At 37.5% G+C, this 15,504-nt stretch overlaps 1 protein-coding gene across 1 annotated transcript in view; it reads right to left on the reverse strand.

The window, feature by feature from the left end:
- Window positions 1–200: 200 nt before the first annotated feature.
- Window positions 201–15,504, reverse strand: part of LOC143435652 (vomeronasal type-2 receptor 116-like) — a 69,034-nt gene continuing 53,730 nt past the window's right edge. Inside the window, exons 6-7 of the mRNA XM_076919167.1 lie at window positions 4,992–5,894; window positions 201–299 (exon numbers count right to left, since the gene is read on the reverse strand). Of these exons, the coding sequence (XP_076775282.1) occupies window positions 250–299; window positions 4,992–5,894 (953 nt within the window). The 3' untranslated portion in view covers window positions 201–249. The remainder of the gene's footprint in view (window positions 300–4,991; window positions 5,895–15,504) is intronic.

Here is a 15,504-nt window from a genome sequence, read left to right on the forward strand (position 1 = left end):
TAGTTAACTCTAGCGCTACCTGTACTCACTGTCTCTGACTGGAGCCTGCCTTTACAGTTATCTTGCTTTTGTCTGAACTTCTCAGGGTCCAGATGTCTCTGTGACCTTTTAATCCTGAGCCTGAGCTGCTCTGAGTACAGTGGTTCCTCTAGGATGTTTCAGGATATGGTGTCTCCAAGGTAGCAGACCAGCTAGGTGTCCACTTCTCTGGGTGCAGTGTCTCCTCTAGGATGTCTCAGGATAAGGTGTCTACTGCTCTGATTGCAGTGGCTCCTCTAGGATGTCTTGGGATATGTTGTCTGTCTCTCTGAGTTCAGTTGTTCCTCTGCCACTCTGGGTTCAGTGGCTTCTCTAGGATGTCTCAGGATATGGTGTCCACACAGGAGCAGACAAGGCGGGGTCTACTCCAGGCCTCAGATCTTGGAGAGGGGAGGAAGGGAAGTGGTATTCTGCAAGGGTGGGGTCTGGGTGTCTGCTGGAACCTGAGCGCTCCCTGCACCCAGCTATGGGCATAGGGCAGTGTGTGAGTGTTCTTACCTGCAGCTCTGGGTTCAGTGGTCCCTCTAGGATGTCTTAGGATCCAGTGTCCAAACAGGAGCAGACCAGGCGGGGGTCTCATGGGCTAAGTTATAAGAGGATGCTTCATAATAGAATGAGTTTGGTCCCTGATAATATCAAATAGGTTTCATTCTGGGGTTAACAACAGATTTTAAGTCTTAGAGGTAAAGATAAGAACCAGAATTTCTATACTATAAGCCACAATAGAGAAGACTTCAAAATACACATAACCTTTCTCTTTGTGCTATGGTAAACAGGGAGGAATGTGACCCACATACTTTTAAACACCATAATGTTGGAAGACGTGACCTTGGATTAATTGGTTGTATCAGGTAGTTCTGTAGACAAGAGAGAAATTCGATAACTCTGTGGATCAAGGGCTTCCATATGTCCAAAGATACAGTGGTAGGAAATACCTGGGACCTTGTTGCACATTATTGTGATGTGTCTGTGTCCAGAGTGAGCATCTTTGTTATTATGGGGATGGGGAGTTTTCCAGTCTTATGACAGACAGAGTTGGATAGAGGTGCACAGGAAACTGATTATGTTCGAAGTCCTAGATATCATTAACCTCCTCATCATTCTTTACTACTACTGAGAGTTTATGTTAAAATAGAGGAAGAGCAGCAGTGAACAGAATTATAAGTATGTTGCTCTGCAACATACAGGATTCTCTGTTGGGATAGATATTGAAGAGCAAGGAGCAGAGAGAACAGAATGTGATAGTGAACAGCAGAGTGTATCTCAGAGTTTGGTTATGGGCCTTGACAATAGGCATGTCTCTGTTCAACAGCTAAGAACCACAGCTGATAGTAAGAACAAGCCAAGTATCATGAAGATCAGGGCCTTCTTCAAAGGGTCACAATAAGTGATAAATATCAAAGTATTATTTAGGCAGTGGTTCTTCCATGTGCTTACATAGTGACTGTCTGGGTACTTCACAAATTTATACATATCTGGGAAAAATAAATTTAGTAGTAGTGATTGTATCATCAGAATTCCTTCAATTTGAATCCACTTCTCAGCACCAACTCAATGCAGGTTTCTCTGGATGATCTCCTTATGGTATTTTGTTCAATTGTCTGTTTTTGTTTTTACTTTATGTAAGTAGTACTGAAGAGAAATCATTAGTAGTTAAGCTTAATCAAACATGAAAAGAAGTAGAAATGTATGGTATGATCCAATAGTAAGAAAGAAAGAAAGAGAGAGAGAGAGAGAGAGAGAGAGAGAGAGAGAGAGAGAGAGAAAGAGTAAAAGAAAGATCCAAAAAATATCTAGAGAGAAAGTTTTGTTTTGTGGGATGATACCATTGTGTTAGCAATGCTACCAATATTCATGGTACAATATAAAATAAAATATAAAATAACACCATAAAAGATCCATATAAAGTAAATTTTCTGACAAGTGACAATACTTTGATTACTCACACAATACAATGATGAAGGCATTATAATTTCCTTGACACCAATGAAGAAACTCCATTGAGTTACAATTTTGAGAGCTTGATTCTAGTGCAAGCCTCTTCAGTTATGAGCTGTGTGGCTTTGGAAACTTTACAACCTCACTTAGTCTTAGTAACTGCAACTATATTATAGAGATTATACTTGTCCCAACAACTTTTCACATTTACTAGTGAATGGCATTTAGATAACATTGAAAGTCTGTATGAACTGAGAGGTTCTTTAAAAATAATGATTCTTTTCTTTTGTTTATACAATCTCAAAACTGTACTTAACAGAATCAGCATGTAAAGTAGAAAAGAGATTCAGAACTCAGCTCTTGGAGCCATACTAAGTTGGTGTGTTACTGATGGCATCTAATACTTGAGGATACATTAGGCAGCTGATGATGTCACAGCTTAGTTTCCATGGTGCTAAAATAAATAAAATGCATATTCCAAAGAATTACTTGGTATTCTGTGCAGCAGCACAAACATAGTCATTAGAGCTGGCTGGTAAAATTGATTTTCTCTCTAGAGAAATTACAGTTATTGACATTACAGACATATGTGCTTCACATACAACAAAATAATATTCAAATTTTATGATGTCACCAACAAATTTCCATTGAAAGACACAATTTTGAAAGTAATGTGTTATACATTTCTAGAGACAGTATAAATAATATGATATCTGCACTCAGAAGACTCACACCCTTCTTAGAGGAGAAAACACATAATGAAACATAATAAGGTTTAATATACGAGAGTTTCAGAAAATATCTTATCATATTTTAGCTATACAAGCAATATTTTTCTCTTTGTTTATTTAAGATTATATTTGTCTTAAGACTATGCTAATTTTCATTAATTGAAAATATATAATAAAATTTTCACCATTGGTGTCTGTGATGAAAATTCATACTCATTTTCTGGGTTCTGAGTTCCAGTATAAAGTTAATAGAGATCTTTGCTATTTAGTTTTGTTTCTCAATTACATTAATATCTCTGTTCTCTGGATGTGAATGAATGTTTAACAGAGTGCAGGGAGACCTCTGCTCACACATTGAAGTCTCTTTATGCTATTACTACCTACATTAAGTCAGATGCTGATGTTTAGGAATCAGTCTTTAACCATGAAACCAATAAAAAATTAAGTCTAGTAAAAATTAAGTGAAGCTATTTCTCTAGGTCAACAATCTACTGAATTTAAATGCCCAAACAACATATTGAAGAGCTTCTCTGCATCTGATCCCTGTGTAAGCTTATAAGTATTTACCATGGTTCAGTTAAGCTCAGATTACAGAACTCTATTCATGTGTTTTATTATTTTGTTTATACCGCACAACTTGCTTTTTGTACATTTGTTTAATTGTTCAGTAGAGAGCTGCTACTTGAGAGAAAAGTTAATCATGCACTCAACACTTGATGTGACCTTTCAATTAGTCTTACTCCTACTTTCTTTTATGTTCAGATACATTCAGAAAATTGTTTTAAAGTATTTGTCAGTAAACAAAGTGCTCCCATTATGTGTTCATTCAGTTACAAATATATTATGCATGCTCATATAAATGAAAAAAACCTGTTATTCACAACTGCTAAAAGTAGAAACTTCTCTTTGGTTGTACTGTATGTTATATTCTGTGTTTACTCAATGGATTATTCCATGGGGTATCTATTTGTCATCATACTGCACAAATTCTGCCCTACCTATATTTCTTAATATGAAAGTATATTGCACTCATATCAGCAACAATCTGTTGTTTTTCTAGTACATTGAAAAAATCAACCACCAGATGAAATTAAGCATATAAGTCACAACTATAATTTTGTGTTCTCTTGTATTTCCTGTGTTAAAGTACATGTCAAAATTGAAATAGGCATTGAGAAACAATGGTTCAATATCAATTATAAACTATAATGCTGTAAGTAGTGGTTAATACTATTTTTCTTCTCTTAATTTATTAATCTATTTATTCACATTACATCCAGATTACCGCCTGCCCTTTCTTCCTAGATCCCCCTCATGTAGGCCCTCCTCCCTTTTCACTTCCCTTTTACCTCTGAGAAGAGGGATTTCTCCACTGAGTACCAAGCCACCATTGCATCTGAAGTCATTGCATAACTAGACACATACTCTCCCACTGAAGCAGACAAGGCAGCCCAGTTGAGGGAACATGATCCACAGGCAGGAAACAGAGTCAGAGTAAGGCTCCACTCTAATTAGATCATAGATACTCAACCTGTGTATAGTGATCCCTGTAGTGTCACAGGAGACTTTACCAAGGGTCACCTAAGACCATTGGACTATCAGATTATTATTATATTATTCATGACAGTAGATGACTTAAAATTAAGAATTAGCACAATCTTTGTATTAAAAACCAATAATGCAGCCCTTGAACTGTAATCCATATACATTTTCTAAAAACAATCGTGCCGCAATTTATAATATTTGACAGGATCAGAAATCAGCACCTTCAGATACACATTGTGTGGGAAGCACTGGGAGAATGAAAAAAGAACTGTAATGAAAAACATCAGTGGTCCAAGTTTTTAACAAAAGAATAAGAAAATAAAAAGGAGGAGGAAAAGCCTAAGAATCACCATATGGTTTTGTGCATAGTGTCATGGTTCCAAAATGTAACAGATTTCAAAAGAAAAAGAATAATGTCTTAAGTTAGTGTAAACAATAAGATATCCTGCGATCATTATCCAAACTATAATATTTTCAAAAAGATTTATTACACAGGCTTTTAAAAAAAATGTGGGCAGTGGACAACCTCTAGTTCAAATTCTGAAAATTTGTTACTTCACCAAATCATTTCAAGAAATCAAGTCCAGAATGAGGATTGGTGCGAAGCATCTGTGCACTCAGAGTCATCTTAGGAACACCATGTTATAAGCTTATATCTGAATGTTAGAATGGTAGAGAATTAGCACATTTCAGTTTAGTTTGTAGAATCACGTGAACTATATTTTAAGTAAAGTTTGCTCTTATGACTTTTGTCCCTGATGTGATGAACAGTGTTCCTATGTGACTTGAACCAAATAATATAGCACTTAGGAGCAAAGATTAAGCTTAGAATTCCAGCACTGGAAGCCAAGATAGAGAAGACTTCCATAGCCACCATGACCTTCCCAGTGGTGCTGTGGTAGACTGGGAGGAATGTGACCCAGACAGTGCAGAACACCAGCATGCTGAAAGCCAGGAATTTGGCTTCATTAAATGTGTCAGGTAGATTCCTAGACAAAAAAGCCATAAGGTAACTACCAAAGGCCATGACTCCAAGGTAGGCCAAGGTGCAGTAGAAGGCAACAGCTGAGCCCTTGTTACATTGAACAATTATGTGTCCATGTTCAGAATGAGCATCCATGTCAATAAATGGAGGTGCTGTTACCAGCCATATACCAGAGAGAAGTACTTGTATCAGGGTGCAAACTGGAATGATGAAATTAGGGACTTTTGATATCAGCAACCATCTTGTCTTTCTCCCTGGAGCAGTAATCTTGAAGGCTAAAACTACAGTGATGGTTTTGGCCAGCACAGTGGATAGAGCCACAGTAAACAGAAGTCCAAATAAGTTGTGCTGCAGAATACATGTAGCAGTGTTTGGAAGGCCAATGTAGAGCAAGGGACAGAGGAAGCAGAAGGTTAGAGTGATGAGCAGGGTGTAACTGAGTGACCTGTTATTGGCCTTGACTATTGGAGTGTCTCTGTGCTTTACAAAGATGCCAATAATAAGAACTGTGAGTGCAGAGAATCCCAGGGATACAAGTGTGAGTCCCTTACCCAAGGGGTCCTCATAGGCCAGAAAGATCACAGTTTTCTGGAGGCAGTGTCTCTTCTCTGCATTTGCATAATGAGTTTCTGGACATTTTTCACACTGATCCATACCTGGTGGAAATGCAGTTGGTCATAAATTTATATCTACTTTTGCCTTTATCCTAATACATTAATGACTCATTAGATTATTATTAAAACCATGTTACCTTGTCACATAGGCATAAATAGATGAGAATTATAAGGTTAATAATCACCTAAGTTAAATTTTTTATTTCTTTCATAACATCACACGAGCAAAAGCAAATTATGTAGGAAAGGTTTTTTTTCACATTACAGTTTATAAATATATTAGTAAGGAAAAACAGACAGTATCTCAAGGTATGATATGGAGGTAAGAACCAAGGCTGAGTCCATGGTGGTGTGGTGTTTCCTAACTTGTCTATTCTGTCTTTTTCAGGATCTTTTGTTATATAGCTCAGGGTCACCTTCTTAGAGTTGGTTCCACCACAGTATGAAAGGCCATCCCACAACAATCACTAGTCAAAAACATGACCACGTGGAGTTCCAGCAGGCCTGTCATTGAAGGGTTATTTTAATTGTGACTTTGTTTTTTCACATAAATCTACCTAGTGTCAAATAGGTAAGGAAAACACCCAAGATACCATTCTTTAACTCATTTGATTTAGTTGTATGTTGAAGTATTCTAATTATTTCTCTGTTTTTACCAAAATGTTTTATTTATATTTGTAATATTGTTGAAACATACATTTTAATCCTGAGAATACAAAATTACATTGCAAAATTCTCAATTCTTAACTTTCAATCAATCATTTGAATCCAATCCTACGAAAAATGTTGCCTTTTGAATTTTCTACATAATGATTATTGTCTCAAATGTATGAAACACATGAATGTTTTATTCATCAATTCTCATTTGAACATTCTCATGTGGATTTTTTTGGCTATAACTAATTCTTGTTTAAAGCTTCTTTTTTTCTTTTACCCACCTCCCTTCATATTTGATGACAAAGGTATATTAAATATGCTAGTGTCCATGTGTTGATACTAGAGAAATCCAACAGTCTATAATGCCTTTGTCTACTTCTTAGTTCTAGGATCAAATTCAGGTTACAGTACTGGGAATTAAGTTCCTGTACATATTGAGATAATTCCATAGCTATTAAATTACTAAATTTTGGAAAAATCTCAATAGAGAAATATTTTTCAAGAAAATATCCACTTAGTAGTTCAGATTATATTTTTTTTTCTTTTGAGAACAGATTCAATGACTAATCCTTATGGATTAAACTCTCAGGTAAGAAAAAATATGCTCCTAATGTAATTTAACATCATATTACATTCAGGATGTAATTTTCAATAGTTTTAAAAATGTTATATTTTTTAAAACCTAGTTATGTTTTATATTTTTAATAAAACATATAGAAAGACTATACATTAACTCTTTTAAAAATCAACTTTATTTGTGTGTATCTTGCTATTACACTCTCCTGTCAAAATAGATTATGTTTTCTCAATATGTCTTTTTATGTTAATGTCATATGTTCATGTTCCCCAATTCTGTTTTGTCTTAGTATTTTTTCTTTCCTTTTTTCTTTCTTTTTTTCAAGACAGGATTTCTCTGTGTAGCCCAGGCTGTCCTGGAACTCACTCTGCAAACCAGGCTGGCCTCAAACTCAGAAGTCTGCCTGCCTATGCTTCCCAAGTGCTGGGATTAAAGGTGTGCACCACCACTGCCTGGCTCATCTTAGTATTTTTTGCTGTTATATTTTGCTTCTAATGTGTATACTATATAAAGATTGTTGATCCATTCATTAGCAGCTATGGACCTGTAAGGGACAAAAATTACTTTGTATAGGATTTAAGATTTGTCTTAAAATAAAGGTTTACTATTTCTACTATGTTTGATCAGTCATTTCTTTAAGTTTTGAATGTTCAATATATCTCTACCTGTCTTTTTACTTTTACTTTTAAGGTATTAAATATTTATAATAGCCAGAAGCTGGAAAGAACCCAGATGTCCTTCATCAGAGGAATGGATACAGAAAATGTGGTACATTTACACAATGGAATACTACTCAACTATTAAAAACAATGACTTCATGAAATTCTTAGGGAAATGGATAGAACTATAAAACACCATCCTGAGTGAGGTAACTAAATTACAAAAGAACACAGATGGTATGCACTCACTGATAATTAGATATTAGCCCAAAAGCTCGGACTACCCAAGGTACAATTCAAAAACCACATGAAGCTCAAGAAGAAGAAAGACCAAACTGTGGATGCTTCAGTCTTTCTCAGAAGGGGGAACAAAATACCCATGGAGGAAAATATGGAGATGAAGTGTGGAGCAGAGACTGAAGGAAAAGCCATTCAGAGACTGTCCCACCTGGGAAGCCATCCCACATACAGTCACCAAACCCAGACACTATTGTGGATGTCAAGAAGTGCTAGATGAAAGGATTCTGATATAGTTGTCTTCTAAGAGGCTTTGCAAGAACCTGACAAATACAGAAGCAGATGCTTGTAGCCAACCACTGGACTGAGCATGGGGTCCCCAATGGAGGAGTTATAGAAATGACTGAAGGACCTGATGGGGTTTGCAACTTCATAGGAAGAACAACAATATCAACCAACAAGACCCCCAGAGCTCCCAGGGACTAAATCACCAACCAAAGAGTACACATGGGGAAACCCATGGCATCAATGGGAGGAGAAGCTGTTGGTCCTGTGAAGGCTCAATGCTCCAATTTTGGGGAATGCAAGGATGGGGAGGCAGGAGTGGGTAGGGGAACACCCTCACAGAAGCAGGGTGACAGGGGATAGAATAGGTGGATTTTGGGAGGAAACTTGGAAAGGGGATAACATTTTAAATGTAAATAAATAAAATATCCAATTAAAAAATAAATAAAAATCACACTTAGAAAACTCTTTATATATAAGAAAAGTAGTGCTCACTGAGGAAGAGGAGGTATTTAGATCATCTAACAGAATTTCAGATAGATGGTATAGCTGGAGAAATATCCACTGTCAACCCTTAGAAACCACTCACATACTAGAGGTTCTGATCTCACCAGTTATTCTCTGACTTCCACATGCACACACACACACACACACACACACACACACACACACACACACACACAATCACACACACACTGTAACATAAAAGTAGAAGCAAAACTGTTTAGAAGAATGGCTAATGGGAACATTAAAGGATGACAAACAATGCTAGGGTATAAGGGTTATATGGCCCCTTCCACCCCTCACCTGAATCCCAGTGGCTGGAACAGACACCCAGCTGGTCTGGTCCCCTGTGGAAACCACATCAGGAGACATCCTAGAGAGGCCACTGACCTCAGAGCAGGAGATACCATATCCTGAGACATCCTAGAGGAGTGACTACACTCAGAGCAGCAAACACCTAGCTGGTCTACTACTGTGGAGACACCATATCCTGAGATATCCTAGAGGAGCCACAGTACCCAGAACAGCTGGAGTTCAGAATCACAGAGATATCCAGACCCCAAGGAGTTCTGACACAGCCAAGATAACTGTAAAGGCAGGCTCCAGTCAGAACCAGTGAGTGCAGGTAGCACTAGAGCTAACCAAATGTCGAAAGGCAAGCACAAGAATGTAAACAACAAAACTCAAAGTTACTTGTCATCACCAGAACCCAGTTCTCCCACCATAGCAAGTCTTGAACACCACATCACCCCAGAAAGGCAAGATTCAGAATTAAAATCACTTCTCATGATGATGATAGAGGACTTTAAAAAGGACATAAACAACACTCTCAAAGAATTTAAGGAGAACACAGGTAAACAGGTAGAAGCCCTTAAAGAAATGCAAGAAAACACAACCAAACAGGTGAAGGAATTTAAAAAACCGTCCAGGATATAGAAATGGAAGTATAAACAATAAAGAAATCTCAAAGGGAGACTACCCTGGAGATAAAAAACCTAGGAAAAAGATCAGGAGTCATAGATGTAAGCACCAACAGAATACAAGAGATAGAAGAGAGAATCTCATGTGCAGAAGATACCATGGAAAACATTGACACAACTGTCAAAGAAAATGCAAAATGCAAAAAGCTACTAACACAAAACTTCCAGGATATCCACGACACATTGAGAAGACCAAACCTAAGGATAATAGGTATAGATGAGGGTGAAGATTCCCTACTTAAAGAGCCAGTAAATATCTTCAACAAAATTATAGAGGAAAACTTCCCTAACCTAAAGAAAGAGATGTCCTTAAATATACAAGAAGCCTACAGAACCCCAAATAGACTAGACTGAAAAAGAAATAACTCCCATCACATAATAATCAAAACATCAAATATACAAAACAAAGAAAAGATACTAAAAACAGTAAGAGAAAAGGCAAAGTAACATATAAAGGCAGACCTATAAGAATTACACCAGACTTCTCTCCAGAGACTATAAAAACCAGAAGATCCTGGACTGATACTATACAGACCGTAAGAGATCACAAATGCCAGCCCAGACTACTATACCCAGCAAAACTCTCAATCATTATTGATGGAGAAACCAAAATATTCCATGACAAAACAAATTATACAATATCTTACTACAAATCCAGCACTTCAAAGGATAATGAATGGAAAACACCAATACAAGGATGGAAACTACAACCAAGAAAAAGCAAGAAAGTAGTCTTCCAACAACCCTAAAAGAAGATAGCTACACAAACATCACTCCACCATCAATAACAAAAATAACAGAAAACAACTTTCATTTCTCCTTAATATCTCTTAATATCAATGGACTCAATTCTCCAATAAAAAGACATAGACTATCAGACTGGATACATAAACACAACCCAGCATTTTGCTGCATACAGGAAATTCACCTTTGTGAAAAAGACAGACATTACCTCAGAGTAAAAGGATGGAAAACAATCTTCTAAGCAAATGGTCCCAAGAAACAAGCGGAAACAGCAATTTTAATATTAAATAAAATTGATTTTCAACCAAAAGTAATCAAAAAAGATAAAGAAAGACACTTCTTATTCATTAAAGGAAAAATATACCAAGAGGAACTCCCAATTCTGAACATCTATGCCCCAAATGCAAGGGCACCCACAGACATAAATAAGAAACTTTACTGAAGCTTAAAGCATGCATTGCACCTCATACAATAATAGTGGGAGACTTCAACACCCCACTCTCAGCAATGGACAGATCATGGAAACAAAAACTAAACCAAGACACAATGAAACTAACAGAAGTTATAAACCAATTGGACTTAACTGACATCTATAGAACACTTCATCCTAAAAAAAAAGAATATACCTTTGTCTCAGCACCTCATGGCACCTTCTCCAAAATAGACCATATAATTGTCACAAAACAGGCCTCAACAGATACAAAAAGATTGAAATAATCCCTTGTACCCTATCAGATCATCATGGACCAAGACTCATCTTTAATATGGACAAAAACATTGGAAAACCTACATACACGTGGAAACTGAAGAATGTTCTACTCAGTGATGACTTGGTCAAGGAAGAAATAAAGAAAGAAATTAAAGACTTTTTAGAATTTAATAAAAAAGGAGGAACATCATACCAAAACTTGTGGGACTCCATGAAAGCAGTACTAAGAGGAAAACTCATAGCTCTAAGTGCCCACAAAAAGAAAATGGAAAGAGCACACACTAACAACTTGACAGAACACCTGAAAGATATAGAATAAAAAGAAGAAAATATACGCAAGAGGAGTAGAAGGCAGGAAATAAACTCAGGGCTGAAATCAACTAAGTACAAAGAGAAAGAACTATACAAAAATATCAATAAAACCAGGAGCTGGTTCTTTGAGAAAATCAACAAGATAGATAAACCTTTGCCCAGACTAAACAAAGGGCACAGAGACAGTATCCAAATTAATAAAATCAGACCTGAAAAGGGAGACATAACAACAGGAATTGAGGAAATTAAAAAAATTATCAGATCCTACTACAAAGGCTTATACTCAACAAAATTGAAAAATCTGGGTGAAATGGACAATTTTCTATACAGGTACCAGATACCAAAATTAATTCAGGAGCAGATAAACCATCTAAACAGTCCTATAAACCCTAAAGAAATAGAAGAAGTCATTAAAAGTCTCCTCACCAAAAAAGTCCAGGGACAGGTGGTTTTAGTGCAGAATTCTATCAGACCTTCAAAAAAGATCTAATACCAATTCTCCTCAAGATATTCCATTGAGTAGAAACAGAAGGAACAATACCCAATTCGTTCTATGAAGCTACAATTACGCTCATACCTAAACCACAGAAAGACCCAACAAAGAAAGAGAACTACAGACCAAACTCTCTTATGAATATTGATGCAAAAATAAAATTCTCGCAAACCGAATCCAACAACACATCAAAACAATCATCCATCATGATCAAGTAGGCTTTATCCCAAGATTCAGGGATGGTTCAATAGTCAGAAATCCATCAATGTAATCCACTACATAAATAAACTCAAAGAAAAAACCACATGATCATCTCACTAGATACTGAGAAAGCATTTGACAAAATTCAACATCCCTTCATGTTAAAAGCCTTGGAAAGATCAGGAATTCAAGGCCCATACCTAAACATAGTAAAAGCAATATACAGCAAGCCAGTAGCCAACATCAAACTAAATGGAGAGAAACTTGAAGCAATCCCACTAAGATCAGGGACTAGACAAGTCTGCCCACTCTCACCCTACCTACTCAATATAGTACTGGAAGTCCTAGCTAGAGTGATGAGACAACAAAAGGAAGTCAAAGGGATACAAATAGGAAAGGAAGAAGTCAAAATTTCACTATTTGCTGATGATATGATAGTATATTTAAGTGATCCTAAAACTTCCACCAGAGAACTCCCAAACCTGGTAAACAAATTTAGCAAAGTGGCTGGATATAAAATCAACTCAAACAAATCAGTAGCCTTCCTCTACTCAAAGAATAAACAGGATGAGAAAGAAATTAGGGAAATGACACCCTTCACAATAGCCACAAATAAAATAAAATATCTTGGAGTGAATCTAACCAAGGAAGTGAAAGATCAGTATGACCAGAACTTCAAGTCTCTGAAGAAAGAAATTGAAGATCTCAGAAGATGGAAAGATCTCCCATGCTCCTGGATTGGCAGGATTAACTTAGTAAAAATGGCCATCCTGACAAAAGCAATCTACAGATTCAATGCAATACCCATCAAAATTCCAAATCAATTCTTCATAGAGATAGAAAGAGCAATTTGCAAATTCATTTGGAATAACAAAAAACCTAGGATAGTGAGAACTATTCTTAACAATAAAAGCACTTCTGGGGGAATCACCCACCATCCCTGACCTCAAACTGTACTACAGAGCAGTAGAGTCAAAACTGTATGGTATTGGTACAGGGACAGGCAGGAAGATCAATGGAATAGAATTGAAGACCCAGAAATGAACCCACATACCTATGGTCACCTGATCTTTGACAAGGGAGCTAAAACCATCCAGTGGAAAAAGGTCAGCATTTTCAACAAATGGTGCTGGCTCAACTGAAGGACATGTAGAAGAATGCAAATTAATCCATTCTTATCCCTTTGTAGAAAGCTCAAGTCCAAGTGGATAAAGAACCTTCACATAAAACCAGATACACTGGAACTAATAGAAGAGAAGGTGGGAAAGACCCTCGAATACCTAGGCACAGGGGAAAAGTTCCTGAACAGAACACCAATGGCTTATGCTCTAAGATCAAGAATTGACAAATGGGACCTCATCAAATTTCAAACCTTCTGTAAGGCAAAGGACACTGTCAATAGGACAAAACAGCAACCAACAGATTGGGAAAAAATCATTACCAACCCTACATCCGATAGAGGGCTAATATCCAATATATACAAAGAACTCAAGAAATTAGACACCAGATAACAAAATAACCACATTAAAAATGGGGTACAGAGCTAAACAAGGAATTTTCAACTGAGGAAACATAAATGGCCAAGAAGCACCTTAAGAAATGCTCAACATCCTTAGTCATCAGGGAAATGCAAATCAAAACAACCGTTAGATACCACCTCACACCAGTCAGAATGGCTAAGATAAAAAACTCATCTTATCAGTAGATGCTGGTGAGAATGTGGAGAAAGAGGAACACTCCTCCATTGTTGGTGGGGTTGCAAGCTGGTACAACCACTCTGGAAGTCAGTCTGGCGGTTCCTTAGAAAATTGGACAGTACTACCTGAGGACCCAGCTATACCACTCCTGGGCATATACCCAGAAAATGCCCCAACATATAACAAAGACATATGCTCCACTATGTTCATAGCAGCCTTATTTATAATAGCCAGAAGCTGGAAAGAACCCAGATGCCCTTCAACAGAGGAATGGATACAAAAAATGTGGTACATTTACACAATGGAATATTACTGAGCTATTAAAAACAATGAATTTGAGAAATTCTTAGGTAAATGGATGGAACTAAAAAATATCATCCTGAGTGAGGTAACCCAATCACAAAAGAACACACATGGTATTTACTCACTGATAAGTGGATATAAGCCCAAAAGTTTGACACGACAAAGATTCAACTAACAGACCACATGAAGCTCATGAAGAAGGAAGAACAAGTGTGGTGCCTAGGTCTTACTTAGAAGGAGTAACTAAATACCCAAGGGAGCAAATATGGAGACAAAGTGTGGGACAGAATCTGAAGGAGAGGTTGTATGGAGACCATTCCACGGGGGTATTCATCCCATGTGCAGTCACCAAAAATAGATGCTGATATGGATGACAGGAAGTGCATGCTGACAGCAACCTGATAAGGCTGTCTTTTTAGAGGTTCCCTATAGTCTGACAAACCCAGAGGCAGATACTCACAGCTAACCATTAATCTGATCAAGGGTTGCCATTGGAGAAGTTAGAGAGAAGACTGAAGAAGCCAAAAGGGTTGGTGGCCCCATGAGGAGAGCAACAATACCAACCAGCCAGAGCTCCCCAGGGTCTAAATTACCAGCCTAGGAGCACATAGGGAGGGACACATGACTCCAGCTGTATATGTAGGGGAGGATGGCCTTGTTGGGTATAGGTGGGAGAGGAGATCTTTGGTTTCATGAAGGCTGAATGCTGAATTGGGGGGAATCTGAGGGTGGGGAGGTGGGAGTGGGGGGGTAGGTGGGTGCACACCCTCATAGAAGCAGGAGGAGGGGGGATGGGATAAGGGGTTCCTAGGTGGTGGAGGGAATGAGGTAAGGGAATAAAATTTGAAATGTAAATATTATATCCAATAAAAGAGGGGGAAAAAAGAAAAGCTGTTAGAAACATCTTTAAAAAATGTCAGCCCTCTAAAAATTTATCTTGATACTAAAATTTTTTTTGAGAATTGTATATTTCAGAATACACAGCCTTGGTGTATCTACTCATCAAGCAAGCTGGGCAGACCTGCTCAAACCTCCGATGTCCTGGAATTCCATCTGGATGCAGTGAAGACACAGCATCAGAGGCTTATCAACTTACTCTTCTCCCACCCTTCTTCTAATATCTTAACACCCGTAATCAGCTTGAAGAAGTTAAAGAAGAGTCAGCGCCCCTATTCCCTGGGCTTGGGGACTAAGGTGGTAAATATTGGGCTGTCTTTCTAGGGAAAAGTAGTGGTTTTATGGGAATAGGGAGTATTATCTAGGATTTATTGCATAGCCATAACTATTGGTAGAA

Source organism: Arvicanthis niloticus, chromosome 22 (genome assembly GCF_011762505.2).
Source record: "Arvicanthis niloticus isolate mArvNil1 chromosome 22, mArvNil1.pat.X, whole genome shotgun sequence".
In the NCBI taxonomy this organism is placed as follows: Eukaryota; Metazoa; Chordata; class Mammalia; order Rodentia; family Muridae; genus Arvicanthis; species Arvicanthis niloticus.